The 17,952-nt window shown below is 36.1% G+C and overlaps 1 protein-coding gene across 2 annotated transcripts in view; it reads left to right on the top strand.

The window, feature by feature from the left end:
- Positions 1-7,775: 7,775 nt before the first annotated feature.
- ICA69 (islet cell autoantigen 1-like protein) overlaps positions 7,776-17,952 on the top strand; it is a 93,766-nt gene continuing 83,589 nt past the window's right edge. The window contains exons 1-2 of one of the 2 annotated variants that reach the window (XM_081746312.1): positions 7,776-7,874; positions 16,903-17,020. In XM_081746312.1, the coding sequence (XP_081602438.1) occupies positions 17,010-17,020 (11 nt within the window). In that variant the 5' untranslated portion in view covers positions 7,776-7,874; positions 16,903-17,009. Of the gene's footprint in view, positions 7,875-7,974; positions 8,134-16,902; positions 17,021-17,952 lie in introns of those variants that run through there. The other variant, XM_081746311.1, reaches the window with a different exon arrangement.

Here is a 17,952-nt window from a genome sequence, read left to right as displayed (position 1 = left end):
CATTGATCATCAATATTGTTGACAAGATAAAAATCTCTACGGAAACGACGACGTACAGGACGATGTAACGTGTAGGTAGGTTGTTTGTTTAACCAAAGTTTTATTTTGGCTAGAGGTATAGATTTTCCTGTGGCTTGCCATAATTTCTTTGCAGTAGAAAACGATGCAGGATGTGCTGGATTGTAATAAATGGATTTCAACTTTTTGTTCATGGTTTGTACGTTGACCATTGTGGAATGATACGTTTTCTTTTTGGTCGGACTTCTAAAACATCATCATCATCATCTTCTTCTTCTTCTCCGGAAGAAAATAATTCAGGTGCCGGTTTTGGTGGTGCAGATCCTTCAGATGCTGTTGTACTATTATGCTTGACAATATAGTTTAATCTCCGTGGATTACCGATCAATTCTTGAGGTGTGTTTGACGATGCAAGGTAGTTGCAAAACAATTCCCAGCCTTGAGGATTAGAATGTTTTCTCGGTCGAGTCACATCGCACATTAAATCTACAATATTGGATCCATGTAGTTTATTATCGTTGATGTACACTGTTCCTTTATGATCCCACGTAATTGCGTCATCTTGTTTTAAACGACGGAATAGTAGTTCGGCTTTCTTACGATACATTTGTGGTATTGCGGCTAAAATTTCTTGTTTCGTGCTATCGTCAACATTCGGGACGTCACCATCAGGTTTCATTGATGTAATTGTAAGTGGTATTGGTTCTTCTTGTTTACGTATCACATAAAGATATTTCTGTAATATTCTATTGTACTGATTCCATTTTTCTTCATCACTTGGATACGATGTATTCAATATAGATTGCATTTCACGATCGAGATTAGATTCTCGATTTTCACTCACACGGGATGATGATGCATGCATTCGTTGAAGCATTTCTGGTGGCACTAAAACCATCTTCTTGCTATGTTCCATGATGTTTATTGTTTAAACAAAATACTGGATAACACACTTCCTACAATAGGTGCAAGTAATGCAGGTAAGAATCCTCCTTGTTGTACGGCTAAATGTTTCTTCTTTTTATCCAATGATTTTGTATTGTCTACGAGATAGCGGAGCGTGTTCTTGTAACGCTTTAATCTTGACTTCTGCGCACTTGTCAGTGGAACATTGCCTTTTAAGACATTATAACAACATTCACAAATACTATGAATTAATGAAGCGTCTGCATTGGCAATAATAGCTTTACGCAATCTTGGTTTAGCTTTGTGCAGAGCACGTAGCAGATCAGCGTGTTTCACTGTAGGAGACATCGTGACAGACTAAGTCATTCTTTTCGCATGCACAATAATTTAAACATGTTTTGTTGGTACGTAAACATAATGATGCAAATCGTCGGGAAAAATATTTGTACGAAATCGCATTTCATCGGGTGTATCTTGTTTAAGATCCATCAGTAAATAACCATGTGGATTTCTTGTTGCGTCTGCATAACTTTCTTGTAGAAACAGTGGATGCTCAGGCATGATTTGATAACTCATATGCTTGATTTGTGACTTGTCACGTGGATTTTTAAACAACACCAAATACGAACAATTTAAACTTGTGATCCTTTTGTGAACATATCAACAATATCACTATTCACTTCTCGCATATGGTCATCAATAATAATCAAATGTGGTCCATCGTGAGGCTGAAAATCTTTCATTCGTGGAAGTCCTTCGTGAAATTCTACTGGAACTGGCATTGTTGCATACACGTCTTGCCATTCTGCATAATACCAATATATCTTACGAAATTTTGCATTGATCATGGTTGGGAGATGTGACAGTAATCGCTTCACAAAATACGTTTTTCCACACCCACTAGGCCCTGCGAGAATACAGGTAAATGGATGTTTCCACTGTGTATCCATGATGAACACTAACACCTTGTTTCAAAAATGATGCGTATTTAAAGCGAGTACAAATTTTCTTTTTGTTTTAGATTGTAAACTCTTGCACTCACTGGTGTGAAAAGGTTAAAACCGTTCATCTGTTTATCGAGTAGTTGAAAACCGTTTATTTGTTAATCGAATAGTTGAAAACCGTTTATTTGTTAATCGAATAGTTAAAAACCGGATAAAGTTTAACGGTTAACCGTGAAAGCTGATCACTGTTTGATTTAAATTCTATTTGAAAATTTTTCGTTTGAAATTTGTTTTGTAATTTTTGTTTCAAAAATTTTGTTTAAAATTTTTTTTTGTTTCAAAATTTTTGTTTCAAATTTTGTTTAAAAATTTTTTCGTTTGAAATTTTTTTTGTTGAAAATTTTTGTTTTGAAATTTTTGTTTTCAAAATTTTGTTTGAAATTTTTTTCGTTTGAAAATTTTTAATTTTTTTTGTTGCAAAATTTTTTGTTTAAATTTTTTTTGTTCGAAATTTTTGTTTTGAAATTTTTCGTTTCCAATTTTTTTTTGTTTAAAATTTTTTTGTTTCAAACTAAAAAACTTTTTGTTTGAAATTTAAGTTTAAAAAATGTTCGAATTTTTTCTTTAAAATTTTTTGTTTGAACATTTTTGTTTCGAAATTTTTTCGTTTCAATTTTTGTTTTCATTTTTTTTTAGTTTGAAAAGTTGAAAAAAAAGTTTTAAATGCCAAGAATCTTTCCTAGAGAACATTGACCAGGGACCTCGTCGCGCATCAAAACCAAATCATTGATCACGTGACCGTACTACACCCGAAGGGTACTACCAAATTGAAAGGAGATACCGTCCATACCTTATCAAATAGGATAAATTGAGTCAGTAACCGAACACGTGGTTGTACTTAAAAATTTGAAAATAGGACCACCGAAACATATTGAGGTCCTGTACTATGCTTCAATTGGACAATTTCAGTGGACCCCCATTGCCAAAATTTAAGAAGGGTGCAACAATATACCCATGTCTTATGATAGGATATGGACCCTTGTAATCATAGGATCTCATCAAAGGGGATAAAATGGACCAAAAAAAAAAAAAAACAAACACGTGGTACAACGTTTATATTTTGGCAATTTTTGTACCCCTAAAAGGGAACGATGTAGACCATCCAAATTTATCATGATACATATTGAGGACCTGTACTATAATACCAAATGTTTAAATTGGGCAATTTCCAAAATTTAAGGGGTGGGCCAAGGTACCCCTCCCGGGGTGCACCAATGTACCTATGTCTTATGATAGATAATGAACCCCTATACATGACCATATAATCATATAAGGTAATAGAACCTCATCAAAGGGGGATAAAATGTACCAAATACCAAACACGTGGTTGTACTAAAATTTTGGCAATTTTGTACCCCTAAAAGGGAACGAGGTGGACCACCCAAATTTATAGTGATCTATATTAGTGTTCTATACTATAATACCAAATATTTAAATTGGGCAATTTCCAAAATTAAAGGGGTGGGCCAAGGTACCCCTCCCAAAATTTTAAAGGGGTGCACAAATGTACCTATGTCTTATGATAGGTAATGGACCCCTATACATGACCATATAATCATATAAGGTAATAGGACCTCATCCAAGGAGATAAATTAGGTCGAAAACCAAACACGTGGTACAACGTATTGCTTACGTTTATACTTTTGGCAATTTTGTACCCCTAGAAGGGAACGAGGTGGACCACCCAAATTTATCATGATACATATTAGGGTCCGGTACTATAATACCCAATGTTGAAATTGGGCAATTTCCAAAATTTAAGGGGTGGGCCATGGTACCCCTCCCAAATTTTTCAAGGGGTGCATTAATATACCCATGTCTTATGAAAGGTAATGGACCCCTGTATACGCCCATATAACTATATAGGGTAATAACACCTCATCCAAGGGGATAAATTAGGTCAAAAACCCCCGAAATTTAAATTTTTGGCAATTTTTTACCCATAAAAGGGAACGACATAGACACCCAATACTGATAGAGGTACATACTATGGTCCTAGGCTACCATACCAAATTTTTAAATTTGGCAATTTCCAAAATTTAAGGGTGGTGGTCCTATGTACCCCTGCCAAAATTTAGGGGGTGGGCCAAGGTACACCTGCCAAAATTTAGAGGGGGTGGTCCTAGGTCATTGACCCCGGGCCAAGGTCATTGACCTTTGACCTATGACGTCACAAAAATTTTTGCTGACTCGACGCAATATAACGGGGCCACTACTACTGAGTAAAACCGAAAGGGGTTGAGAAAGAGAACTGGCAACACTGCGTAGGAAGCAAGTATAGATATTATCTGGCCCTAAGGCGCGCTGTTGGGGCAAAGACAAGACAAGAGGGAGTACTTCAGTCGGTGTGGTACTGATAGAAGACAAAGACTCAGAACAAACAGGTTGAAGAGGGTAGGGGAAGGAAGGTGAGGTGGAAGGGGATGAAGGAAAGCTGCTAGCAAAATATTCATTGAATACCTTTGCCCTGTCTTCTTCATTGACACAAGCATTTTTGTAGGTCAGTTCTGTCGGAATGCGAGAACTATTTCTTCGATTGTATATTAGGGTCCAGAAACGCTTAGGATTTTTACGTGTATCAATTGTGATGTGTTCAATGTACTCCTCATACTTTCTTTTCATAAGATATCTACTATGTCTTCTAATATCTGTAAAGTTCTTGTAAGTATACTCACTGGGAAAATCCTTCCATAGCTTCCATGCACATTTTTTGTTGCGAAGTATGCACTTTAGTTCCTCATCAAACCACGGGGGAAACTTTGAAGAAGGTCTTTTTCAGAAAGGCACAAAGTCTTTAACTGCAGCCTGAATGATGTCAACAAATAAGTCAGCTGCATCATCAACTGAACCTGAGGCAAGTAAGCACCATGGGAAAATATGAAGAGCTTGACGTATTTCATCCCAAGGGGCTTTTTTCCACTGGGATAAAGAATTTTCTGATTTTTGACATTGAGATATTTTATGTTTGATGTGAGGGGAAAACACACTGAGAGAGTCGTGATCTGATGGGAAAAAGTTTAACTTAGGGACCACAACCATTGATTTGTGAGTTGACACAATATAGTCCAGGTTACTATTGCCTCTAGTAGGGTGCATATTATGCTGTGCTAATCCAAGACCATGTATAAAATTGTCTAAAAACCAAGAGTCATTATTATAGTTTTTAGAATCTGGGACACCATATGTGGGGGAAAGCCAGTCAACGGAGAGAATGAAATTCCTTACATCCTTACTAGAGGGGTGCGATATTAAAAAGATTCATTCTCGTTCTGCCTGAAGTCCTCCAGGACTTTGTAGAAAATATTTTAAATGATCTTATCTTTAGGCAGAACGTGAATTCCTGTTCTGCTTAATCTTTGGAGACAGGGAATTCTATATGAGGAAGAAATTTTTAGGGAAATGCAGCACCGAAAAGCTTGACTCCTAGCGTGTTTGTATGCAGATCGGAACTCATGTATAAAATGGTTGTAGTAACAGTATCCGGTCAAAACAGCTCATGGACAAAAACAGCGCATGGACAAAACCGCGCAAGGACAAAAACCGCCCATGCAAATACCACGTGAACAAAAACCGCGCATGCAAATACCGCGTGGACCAAAACCGCGCAAGGACAAAAACAGCGCATGCAAATACTGCGCGAACGAAAACCGCGCAATGACAAAAACCGCGCATTTCATTTTTTCAACTGAAACAACTTTTTCTTTCTTTTAAAATGCTGAAAACTCAATAAAACGTAAAAATGTTATAATAAAAGGGCAGATTAGCTTTAATTACTTTCACACATACCCATATGAGAAGTTCTGGGTATTCCTATTTATTATACATTTAATACATTTGAAATACGTTTAGCATATTTTTAGTAAAGATCAAAATGTGGAACATATACTTACTATAACAGTCTTACGTCTTTTATTGGGTTTTCAGCGTTTTTTAAAAAAATGTTATTTCCGTAAAGTGAACAATTTCAGATAACATTTTAGAAGCATAACAGTTGAAGAAAAAAATCATTCTTTTATTAATCTGCGTCTTGATTCTGTCGCTTGAATTTAGTCAGTTTTGTCTGAATTTTCCTTGGGGTTTGTCCTCTTGAATTTTGTCCTGCATTCGTAATAATCTCTTTGGCAACTCTAACAGAGGCTGTAAGAAGAATATTTCTTTGTTTCATCATAAATTTTAGATGTTATTCTTCTTGTTCTTCTCGGAAAAATAACGAGTATACAGTTCTTTATCATCAGTATTATTCACATCTACTTTGGTAAAGATGAATGTGATTTTTTTTAAATACCTGCGATCAAATGGAAAATTGATTGACTCAGTTACAAGAAAGACGTTTGACATTGTAACTGAAACGAACATAAAATAAAACTTAAGTCGGTATAATATCAAATTATTTCACATCAATTTCTTATTCAATTTTTCACTAGTTCATCTCTAACATACTATGAGTCGCAGTACGTAAAAGGTGCCACAGTTCACATCCTCAAGACATGTTTGGCCATATATTAAATAAACAATGCAGAGGATGCATAAAGCGACTCTTAAGAAAGAATGTTAGTGTTCTACATCACAGCTTCTTTATCGGCATCACGTTTATCAGCAGATTTGTCTTATATACATACTGTAATTCTATACTATATGCAATAGTATCATATGTACTTCTATTTTCATATTTATATTGTCAATGTAAAAAGCAGCAATACAAAATATCAATATCAATATTGAAATACTTGCATGTTTTTATAGTTTCAATCAAATCAAAAGGTCGGATAATCGGAGATAAGGGCCATCTTAGGCATCCTTTTGCATTGTTTGCTTAATATATGGCCAAACATGTCTTGAGAATATGAACTGTGGCACCTTTTAGGTACTGCAAACTGCGAACCTTAGTATGTTGGAGGTGAACTACTGGAAAACTGAATAAAATTTTCGTATCATCCAACAAAAATCGTATCATCGATATCCTACCGTGTAAAGTAGCAAATGCTATAGCATTTCCCATGCCATGGCATATTCTATGGCATTTCTTGTCGATAGAATCTGCTCTATTTCGTAGCATTTTCCCCAGAATTTCTAGTCCGATTTCAGCGCCATGGTGTGTTAAAAAGAAGCGAAAGGTTTTGTGCGAAATATCAATGCTCTTTGTTTTGTGTGGGAAATTGAATTGTAGTAAAGAAAAATGAGTTGGAGTAGGGATGCTGTTTGCCCACATACTTCTTTGTGGTTTTCGTTTTTTAATATGACCGAAGAGAACTGTTGTTACAATTACTATAGCTTTAGCTACCTCACGCTTAATTTCGGAGCCATAATTGCGTTCTTCTCCAGTGATTTGTTTGCTACCTCACGACAGATGCTTATCAAAATGCTACCGTTTTAAAGCACGATATACTTTTGATGCCATAGAATATTATATGAAATTTTTGGAAGCACATCTGCTGCGAGAAATGCTACGATAAATGCTTCCGTCTAAAACTAGCCTAATAGACATAGGTGTTATATTTTGCATTACGTTACACTCGACAGTTTTAGCGAAGCTGATACAAAAATTAATGCTCCTGGAGGTTGTGTTTGTGATATATCCGAAGGATGGATTATCGCAAGTTTTGAGTTACGCTGACAGAAGAAAACTATTGCATTAGGCTCTCATTCCTTATCAACCTATGTATATTTTTAGATCCATAGCGAATTTCAAAATATGTATATTAGGAATTATATTTGTTATATCGATTATCGGAAACTAAAACGCAACTTTGGATTGTGTTAATGCAGACTGTTGCGAAATGAGGCACCTAACTTCATTCATGTGATTCACCATGCTCTATAGTTAGAAACTAAATGTCAATTCGGTAAAGAATGAATTAAAATTGGATGTTGCCAAATTTCTGAAAAATACCTCAATATTTATTTATATTGTAAAATTGTAATGGTTATAAGTTTGTTTGTATTTTGGTAAGTTTTAGTTATACTTTTAGAAACAAATTATAAGTTATTGCTCAATTTATTTAGACTGTGACAGTAAATTTAATGGTAATAGATGCCAATATGATTTACATAGTACATGTTGTGATTTGTCCGTCTGCCATCACTTGTAGGTGTACCTGTAATGTTGTTATAGAAAATAAAAACATATTAATCAATTGTTTTAAAAGTATTATCTTCCACATAGTGCGGACGCAAGAGGTGTCAGAAAATTTTAGAACTATTTCAGGTACGTTTTAAAAAGATGACGACAACGGATATTATATAGTGTTGAAGCAACTTATCAACTGTGATATCCACGACAGCTGAAGAGTCACGTAGCAGACACTGATATATAAGATGGTCTGACTAAATTAAGTGAGCTATTTGGGTTTTAACGATAGGGTCGCTTTAATCTTTTTATTTCCCTTTTTTCATGAAGTTACAGAATAAATGAAGCATGTAATTGTATATACACAGAATGATTAGTTTGTTCATATTCGTATGTTTGCTATTGTAACGCTTAGATAAATTGTCCGGTGCTGTACGTATTTCGTTTTATCGATGTGTGGGGAAATAAATTACCCTATGGTTGATATACCAGCGTGCTAATAAGCTGTTTTAATTTTAAAGCGATGCGCTGTTATCTCTAATATTTCCTCCGGACGATTTTCGTTTCAATATTGCTAAGTGAAAATGTGTCTTGTAACGGTAAAAATTCACCGGTAACGATTTACATAGCATTCTCATCATTAGTAATGTGACACCTGTTCCTTTGCTGGGGCTAGCTTTCGCTCCGGGACCGATACGGAAGCCATTCAAAGGTGCTAGTTCATTTTTGATATTGTCAAATTTGGTGTTGGACTGGTGCCATTGCTTCTACGAAAGAGATACGATATGTTCGTAGATTGAGATATCATGCTTTATAGCAGATGACATAGTTGTCTACACTTCTTATTCATTTCATTTCCGGATTTCTTGGTCGCAGGTCTGTTGTTAGATTGACAAGTAGAAAAATCGTGTCTGTGTAAACAGATAGTGGTGGTCCCTACTCTCAGCGTTGCCAGGTCTGTAGATTACTTTTTTTTTTTTTTGGAGTATGTTTAGTACAAGGGGTCCAGAAGATCGTAAAAACACAAAATTTACAGGAGAAATGAATGATGCAAGTACTTAGACGTAACATAATGTAGCCAAATCTAACCTAACCTAACATAAACTAACGTAAGCTAACCTGAACTAACCTAAACTAACGTAATATTAGTAGAAATAAGCGAAATTCTATCATTTTTTGGAAAATTATGCGAGATCCCTACACTAATATAACATAACCTAAACTAACCTAAATAGCCTAACCTAACTTAAACTAACCAACCCTACAATAACTAACCGAATGTGAACAGAAATTACCAAAATTGTATCATTTTTTAGAGAAAACAGCTGGACCCCTTCTGCTAAACATAGGCCTTTTTTTTTTTTTTTTTTTTTTTTTATGGAATACCGGTACGAAAAACAAGACATTTTGGTTATGGTTCACACATTTCAATTTTTACTATTGTATTGACAAAAACTAGATCGTTCAATACATAGAGCTATGTTACAATGTTTTAATCGAGTCGTTGCGAAAATAACAAGCACGTTTAACGCGGTATTTTTTCATTAGAAAAGATGAGATTAACTTTATAATCCTCACTGCATTTGGTATCCTTACGCAGAGACGAGAAACTACACTCCATTAATTTTAACAAACTGGTCAAACATTCTTAATCCTAACCTAACTCAACCCTTCCCTAGCCTACTGTACTCTACTGTACCCTTTTAAAGGGATCCTGCTTTTTCATGTACAGGTGGCACGTGTAATGTAAAGTTCATCCACAAGATTTTTTTGAAGGGTGGCTTGCTGCTAGAAAAAGTACCTGGATACAGAAGTTTTTTTCCTTTCGGAGTTTGTTAACGGGCACCTCTTCTCGGAATAGACAGTGTGAAATGAAATCTTTCAGTTTTACGTTCTTTGGTTGTGCCGGCCAGGCTTAAGGAGATGGCGTTGATGAGAAATAACATTTTCTCCTGTGGCCTCGTAGTTTTATGTCAAATTTTCGTCTCTTCTGGATTATCGAAGAATTCTGTGTTGTATCGATGTTCGGAAAGATATCCACGTCTCATGTAGTTTTGTTCTGTAGATTTATGTATAAAATTTACACCATGATTTTCTTCTTAATTTTATCTAGAAATCACCGTTACGAACCATATTTGTTATTGAGATATAAGATTTATTCGGGCAGACGGCTATACCAAATAGAAAATTTATAAGTAAACTCCAATTTGAAACATTTTTCGTGAAGGAATGCGAGTGTGAATAGAAGTAATTTCTGTCAGTACACAACATATTGAAAACAAATCTGTCAAAATTTTTCAAGCAGTAAAACCGTTTTGAAGGTAAAAATGTTACCAGTATTTTGGAAGCTCCAACGTAACCTGAAGATGTAAGAAATCGTAAAAATTTGGTAGAACCGTCTCCTCGAGTAGTGCTAAAATATATTCTGTGGTAACTTGCGTACTACAGATGGCTTTTAGTATCTTCCCCAAATCCATCGATGGCTCTGAGCCAGTATTGCGACTTATAGTAAGCTGTTGTCGACCTCGTTTACGCTTATACTCACCATCCCTGACGCGCCTGTCTCCTACGGACGCATCCACTTGCTACATTTTGGGTCCCCAGCTGCATTCCTGCCTGACTTGGTTAGATATCATTAGTGGATTTTAGCGTCTACCTAGCACAGATTGTTTTTTTCTGGTGTGTTGTAGTTTTTATGCCATACATCCACACTGAATTAGCTAATAATAATCACAATTACAAATAACGAATGGTAATTACTACTAAGTGAGTCAGAATTACTAACAAGTGATTGGGGAAGAAGCTAAATAATACCCCGTACGACATTTAAACATTTATTAATGCTCGTCATTGTGTTCCTACAATCAATTTATAGTTCTTTTTATTATGAATTATATAACAATACAACAGAACTTGTAATATAAGACTTGGGTGAACTAGTGTTGCCCATGAAGCTCGAGAAATGTTTTGCCTCGAAAACGAAACAACAATTGTAATATTTCTCGTCTACTGGGAAACATTAGTCTCATCGTCCCCTGATGTTTTGATTTTGCTCCCACGGACAAACTTTTCTGGAAAAGTGCCACTAATAAATTTTTTTGGTCATGCTATTATTGTGTTGGAGTCTTTAAGGTGATCTGGTACCCTTAGCAACCTTGAAAGTTAGGCTATTTAAAAAGCATAGCAAAGTTTTTCACTGTTTTCTTCTTTATTATTAAAGTTACAAACGTCAAAATTTGTACAAACCTAGGGGAGAGACATATCTATGCCCTGCCTGTTTTAGATTTTGAAAAAAAAAAAAAAAATGAAAACTTCCATTTTTAACTTTTAAAACTAAAACATATCAACAGTAAGACCCGAACTCCCTGCGACGGAATAGTTTTTCCATTCCGCCCGAATCGACCGGCAAGTTTAGTTCTCTGCCTCGCCCAAATTGTTCCAATCAGGTGACTCATAAACAGCGTTACAACCAAAACCTTCTTTTCTCATCTCTCTCTTTTTCACTTTGTTTTCATTATGGGAATTCCTGGAAGGGTAGTTGTCACTTGTCAGCTTACCATTTCCACAAAATAACGTAGTACAGATGTCAGTTTGTGATCTTTGGGAAAGATTATAGAAGAACTATTGTTGGAATCAATCTAGGACAAAATTACCCTTTGAAAGCGAGGTCAAAACCCTCTCTTCAGAAATAATTGAAAGATACTTACATGAATAATTTTTTAGGGAAATATAATCAAGTGAAATGGCATGTGGACAAAATTCCTGAGCCTTGATTTTTAAAAAAATCACTTTCGTTCTTTGTTGCTTGTCCACATGGCCTCTTCTATACTATCTAATCTAGAACTTTTTTAAATTTTTTATGCACATATGTCCGCTGACAATACAATATTTTATAAATTACCGTATACTCATGTGTAATGCCTGCATCTCCCTTTTCCTGGAAGTACAGAAGAAAAAAATTTAGATACATGTAATGTTCTCACTAGCATTTTCTAATAAATTAATTTCGCAAAGCGCCTGAACACTGTGGGATTGTATCATGTGCATAAGTATACCCTCGATCAAATTCGTGTGAAATATCTTGTACAAACTTTCACTGTGAGTTCGAACAGAAGAGAACCAAGTTTGATAAAGCTGGGTAACGGCTCACGCAACATTTTATGTTCTTGTAACTAAATGATGTTGGCATCTATTAAAATTGAGTATGATTTAGTAGTAAATTTATTTTGCATTATACAGATTTGTTTAAATTATGTAATACCTGTGAAAACCTTGTTGACCAGGCCCGCAACCAGCCACTGAAGTTTGGGGGGCCATAAATATGGTAGGGGGGCAATCGTAACAATTCCAGCTCTCTTTGTATCAATATCACACGGATGGATTCTGGTTTGAGGGGCTAAAAAAATTAGGAAGGGACCAGGGCCCCTAGCCCCCGCCGTAGTTACAGGACTGTTGAGGACTATGTAAGTATATTCCTCAGTACTTTATTTCGCAAAATAAACACCACTACTTTATTTCGCAAAAAAGTATTCTTCACTACATTATATAAAAATTGGATGACTGGACGGCTCAGTGTGCGAATTGAATATTTTTCCCAGGGCAGATGAATTTCACTTATATACGCACCCAACCATCACACACGTAAGAGAAGGGAAAAGTTATCCCTGTCTGGGATGAAAATTTTCTCTTGCAGGGGGATAAAGATTCCTCAGAGGAGAAATCCCTGGCACCCCCTCATCAATTAGCACACTAGGACGGGCCTCCCCCGAAGTTGTAAGGAAATCGACGCAAAAGACTGTAAGATGACATTTTTCATATCCTTTCTTTCCACATGGCATATTTTCGACTCGAGACGACAGTGTAAGTCTCGATCAGGGACGGATTCCTGAGGGATGGGGTAACGGTGAGTTGTAACACTGCTACTTAGGGTTACTTTAGTTTTATTATGTACAGACATGAATTTTTGCAGAACTGGTGCTTGTACCACTGGAGGTGGCGAGCAACTCTTCCCTCAGGGTCCGCCTACAAGTCTCAATACCATGCCTACAGGATAAAATTAGATACACATGTTTTCCATTTATGAAAAAATGAAATGAAATCTTTAAGTTTTACGTCCCACGTATATGCTGGTTAGGTTAAAGAAGACGGTGATGATGAGAAATGAATGAACTGGTGGAATGAAGAAAGTGGGAGAACCCCCAGAAAACCCACGAGCACGATGTTTGTTCACCACAAAGTCCACACGGCGCGAGCTGGGATCGAACCACGGACCCCAGGCGCCGGAGGTGAACGTTCTACCACTGAGCCACCGCGCCCTCCTGTTTTCTACTTTGTTTGAAGACATATGCGTAGCCAGAAATATTCGTTGGTCGGGTTTAAGTATAATTATTAATAATAATAATATCCCCTTTGTATTGTGTTTCCTAGAACAGATGTAGACTTCTTCCTCTGACACTGTCCGTCTCGTATAAACATGTCCCACCCCCACATCTTTAGATTCCAAATCAGTCTCGTTGGTCCGTCTCTCTGTTTTTGTTAATTTCCCCGATGCATTTGTTTATAGTCTTCAATCTTTGCATAAAACTGACAGTCCTCACCTAAAAGATGTGTGGTGTAGTGTGCGACGCAATACTTCCCTTTGGGAAACTGGAAATGTATGTATTGCAATCGGGGATCTGATATGAGTCTCTCATTTAATCAGTAAGTACGTTGGAATTTTATTTCGTGAGTTGTTTTAAACACAAGAGGGAGAGCATTTAGAAGAGTGATACAGGTTTTTCAGTAGCGTCATTTCAGATTTGGCTCGGGGGGGGGGGGGAGGGCAAGACCCCTTGATATAAGTAAAATTTCGCGTTTTCACTGACTTTACTATTCAATCGATAAAATCTGTATAAATCTCAAACTCAAGGGGGCAAATGCCCCTCCCTGCCCCCCTAAACGACGCCCCTGATTTTTTACACAAACGCAAAGGAAGCAGTATATTTTGTTACTCCCAGCGATATGTGTAAAGAAATTTTGGTTGATGTTAGTGGGTGCTTTATGGGGTTGGGGAAGATTTTAAACAAAGAAACTTCATTTCCTAGCCTTCTCTGGATTACAGGGTTGCCCACAGTCAGGTTTTAGGACTTATGTTGCGCCTATGATTTTTTTAGAGGAGGGGCATAATTTGTTATTGAAAGTGGAACAATCAGATTTTAATTATACCACACTAACAGTAAGTATAAAGGAGAATTTAGCATGAGTAATATTTTAACATAAGTAATTGTCATAAAAAGAATGGTAAATTTGGGGGGAGAACAGTAAATGAGAAGAATGGTAACCTTGAGGGGAAAATGGGGACTTCTGCCTGGGTGTGCATATTCTCTACCCATTTACATTTTCTAAACATTGTGATGTATCGTGGTACACACGGAAAAGAAGTATTTGACAGTTGACAAATTTTCTTTTGCCAATAACTCGGGAACAAATGAATTAATTTGGATCTTTTTGTTGTTATCCTTAGAATAGTTATAATTTGACAGCTTGCCAAAGTCGATACTCTAATAGGTTAATTTATTGTTGAGTTATTAGGAAAAGAAATCTTTCAACTGAAGAATACTTTCTTTTGTGACTGCACGTATATGTAAGTCCCTTCTCCACACAGGAAGATTGTTATTGATCCAAGAGGAGAGCTAAAATCTTCCCATTTCAATTGTATATGAAAGACTCAATGGGAGGGATTACAACCTGTACCAACACCTCTTGAAGTACGCCACTGTTTGTATTTCTTTACTAATGTTCATACTTTTCAGTTTGATATGTTAGGTCCTATACATCTTTTCTAGCTATTTATATTTTTAAATATGTAATCATTTTTGGAAAATATTTTTTCTGCATTTATATGCCTCTCTCTCTCTCTCTCTCTCTCTCTCTCTCTCTCTCTATATATATATATATATATATATATATATATATATATATATATATATATATATATATTACGTCTATCTGTCTACCTATCTAACAACCGTTCAATTTATCATCCTTCATTCAACATTCAAATACTGTACAGAAATAAAGCTACATAGAAACGCAAGAAATAAACATGGAAATATGAAACACAACAGCGCTTCTGTTTTCTCTTGTCGTATGCTTCTAAGCCAAAAGTTGGTGCGATATTTATCCTGCTATCCATCCTGCTGTCACTCACAAAGTGATTATCCGCCGACATTCACATTTCAAGCAACCACGATCCGAAAGACGAACAGAAAGAAGACCGCTAGACGCGGACAGAGAGGTTCACACAGGAGTCAATAAACATTTTAACAAAAGCAGGCACCAGCTCAAAATTTCAGTGGAAGGATTACAGCTGCGTTGCAAAGTTTTTAAAGTCAAACATTGAATCTTCTTTATTGTTTTTTTTTTTTTTTTAAATCTAAAACAGGCAGAACATAGATATGTGTCTTCTCTAGGTTTCTTCAAATTTTGACGTTTGTAACTTTAATAATAAAGAAGAAAATAGTGAAAAACTTTGCTATGCTTTTTAAATGGGCTAACTTTTAAGGTTGCTAGGGGTACCAGATCACCTTAATAAAAGAAGTAATTTTTTACCTTGCAGGAAATAAATATTAGAATAGAAGAGAAAACATTAAAACAACCATAGGACCTAGCTTATAGTATGCAAAGGGCTTAGGGATGGTTGATAAATGCAGAAGTTGGTTTGGTACATTACCGAAATAGTAAACAAGTCACATCATTATTTAGCGTCGGAAATCTACAGAAATATACTCATCTTTCTCTCTTTTTTGTTTCATTTTGTTTTCTGTCTGTGCATCCTTGAAATACAGTCGGTATGTACATCCTCTACTTCCGAAATCACCAACGTACAGTGTTTGTAATATTCCCTCTCCCACCCTGTTATATCAAAGAAGTACCACGTATCCAAAATAAGGGACATTCCGACAGAAGGGATATTTGGAAATGCAAGTCTCGTATCTCTTCTGTTTGTTTGCCTGAAAAAAAAAAGTAACTGGTCCCAATGGCGCCTATTTCTGTATAACTTCGAAAGTCCGTTCAGGTATCTGTGTATCTTTGTGATATATCCTGGCAAATAGATTGAGATTCTATGGGACCCAGGAAACCTTTCTAGGGACTCGGGCTTCCTCAACTCCCCAAGGATCGGCGCCCGTGTCTGAACCTATTGACTTTGGTGGTGTGCTAGAATTCTCAGTTTGCTTAAATCTGTGAAGTGCTAGAAATTATGCGCATAAGTAGAATTTTAATATTGTGTAGTTGTGCACTATTTTATGTTTAGTGGGAACTGTGTTTAATTAGTTCTATATCATTTAGTTATATCTACCAGTTCAATATGTATATTTCATTAATCATACTGTGTACTCTAACCTAACTAGTGTCATAAAGGAAACCTTAAGGAGGGTAGACCTCAATATCAGTTTTTCTCTTAAGAGGTTGCATGGTTATCATGTGGTATCAGTATTTGATTTTACAATAAATTCCTTCTAATAGCAAACATTGCTTTGTAACGTAACATACAATACTGTTCTAAAAGACTGCTTATATTTTTATTATTATTATTAATATTTACTAAGTGTTATTTGGTAATATGTTTTACTTCATTTCAGTAAGCTGAAGTGCGCTTGATAATGTAGTATGTTTAGTTGTTCATTGTTCATTCAGTGCAGCAACTAGATCAAGTACCAAAGTAAAAGTATGTCTCAAATATCAGGCGAATAACAAATTAGTAATCGATGCTTAAATCGGTGATGCAGTACACTGTATCACGTTCGTCAAGTGAGCTGTCATTTCCAAGTTATTTAAATTCCAGCGTAATCTCCCCTTGTTTTTATTGAATTTGAAACCGTGTTTGGATCTTTAAAATGTCATTAACGTCTACATGTTTCTTTACAGCTCTTTTATGAATCGAGATGAAGAGGTGAATTTGGCTTCCATGTCTACCATTCCAGCGTAGTGGACCAATATTTTTCATTCTTGAGTTTAGTTAGTACACTAACAAGATGAATTCGTAGTAAGTATTGAAAGTAATTTGTAAGTCTATTAAAGGTTTTTATGCATTTTTATGTTCGGAATAACATCTTTGAACATTGTTCTCCCATAAACAAAGACAGACTTTTTTTATAGTAGTTTAATGCCCTCGAATTATGCACCGAGGTTAAGCGAGACGGTGATAATGACATAGATAATAATGGTAGAATGAAGATGGAAGCCAATAGAAGAACCCAAGAAAACCTGCGCATATAGTATTTGTCCACCACAAAGCCCAATTTGGCGCGAGCTGGGATTGAACCCAGGACTCTGTACTCCAGAGATGAGCACTCAACTACTGAGCCACCGCGGCCTCTCACAAGCTGAATCCTGGGTGAGAGCACATGTGATTTGGATCTCATATACAGCTCTAGAACATGTCTCATATAGATACGATTCTGGAAAATAACCATTCTGAAATGTTAGACGAACAAAGGCTGAGGAGTTGCAAGTGTAACAACAAAACCAATAGTGAAACGAATGATCTCTGACCCCTCCCTCCTAGTTGTGCTAATTAGCTTGTTGGGAAATCGATTTATAGTGCGTACTTTTATTTCATATTTTTTCCATTATCCGACAAGGCTTAGATGTAGCAATTAAAATATAAGTTAATTATTAACTTGTGTTTGGAGTTTTTTTTTTTCTTTTTTAAGAAAGTGAGATAATGCCAAGTGTAATTCCAAAAGAAAACAAGGTAACAGTTTTCGAAAGTAAGGATTATCATATAGCGATGTAGTTACTAAATAAATGAACAAAAATATATTTAAGGGGAGCTTCACATGTTTGAATATTTCAATGCTGATTTCTTTTTCACAGTCATGTTGTATTTGAAATGGGGCCGCGGTGGCTCAGTGGTAGAGCGTTCACCTCTGATGTTTGGGGTCTCGGGTTCGATCCCAGCTCCCGCCAAGTAAA

Source organism: Thermobia domestica, chromosome 18 (assembly GCF_964235325.1).
Source record: "Thermobia domestica chromosome 18, izTheDome1.hap1.1, whole genome shotgun sequence".
Classification (NCBI taxonomy): domain Eukaryota; kingdom Metazoa; phylum Arthropoda; class Insecta; order Zygentoma; family Lepismatidae; genus Thermobia; species Thermobia domestica.
This window is presented reverse-complemented; position numbering and strand designations above follow the sequence as displayed.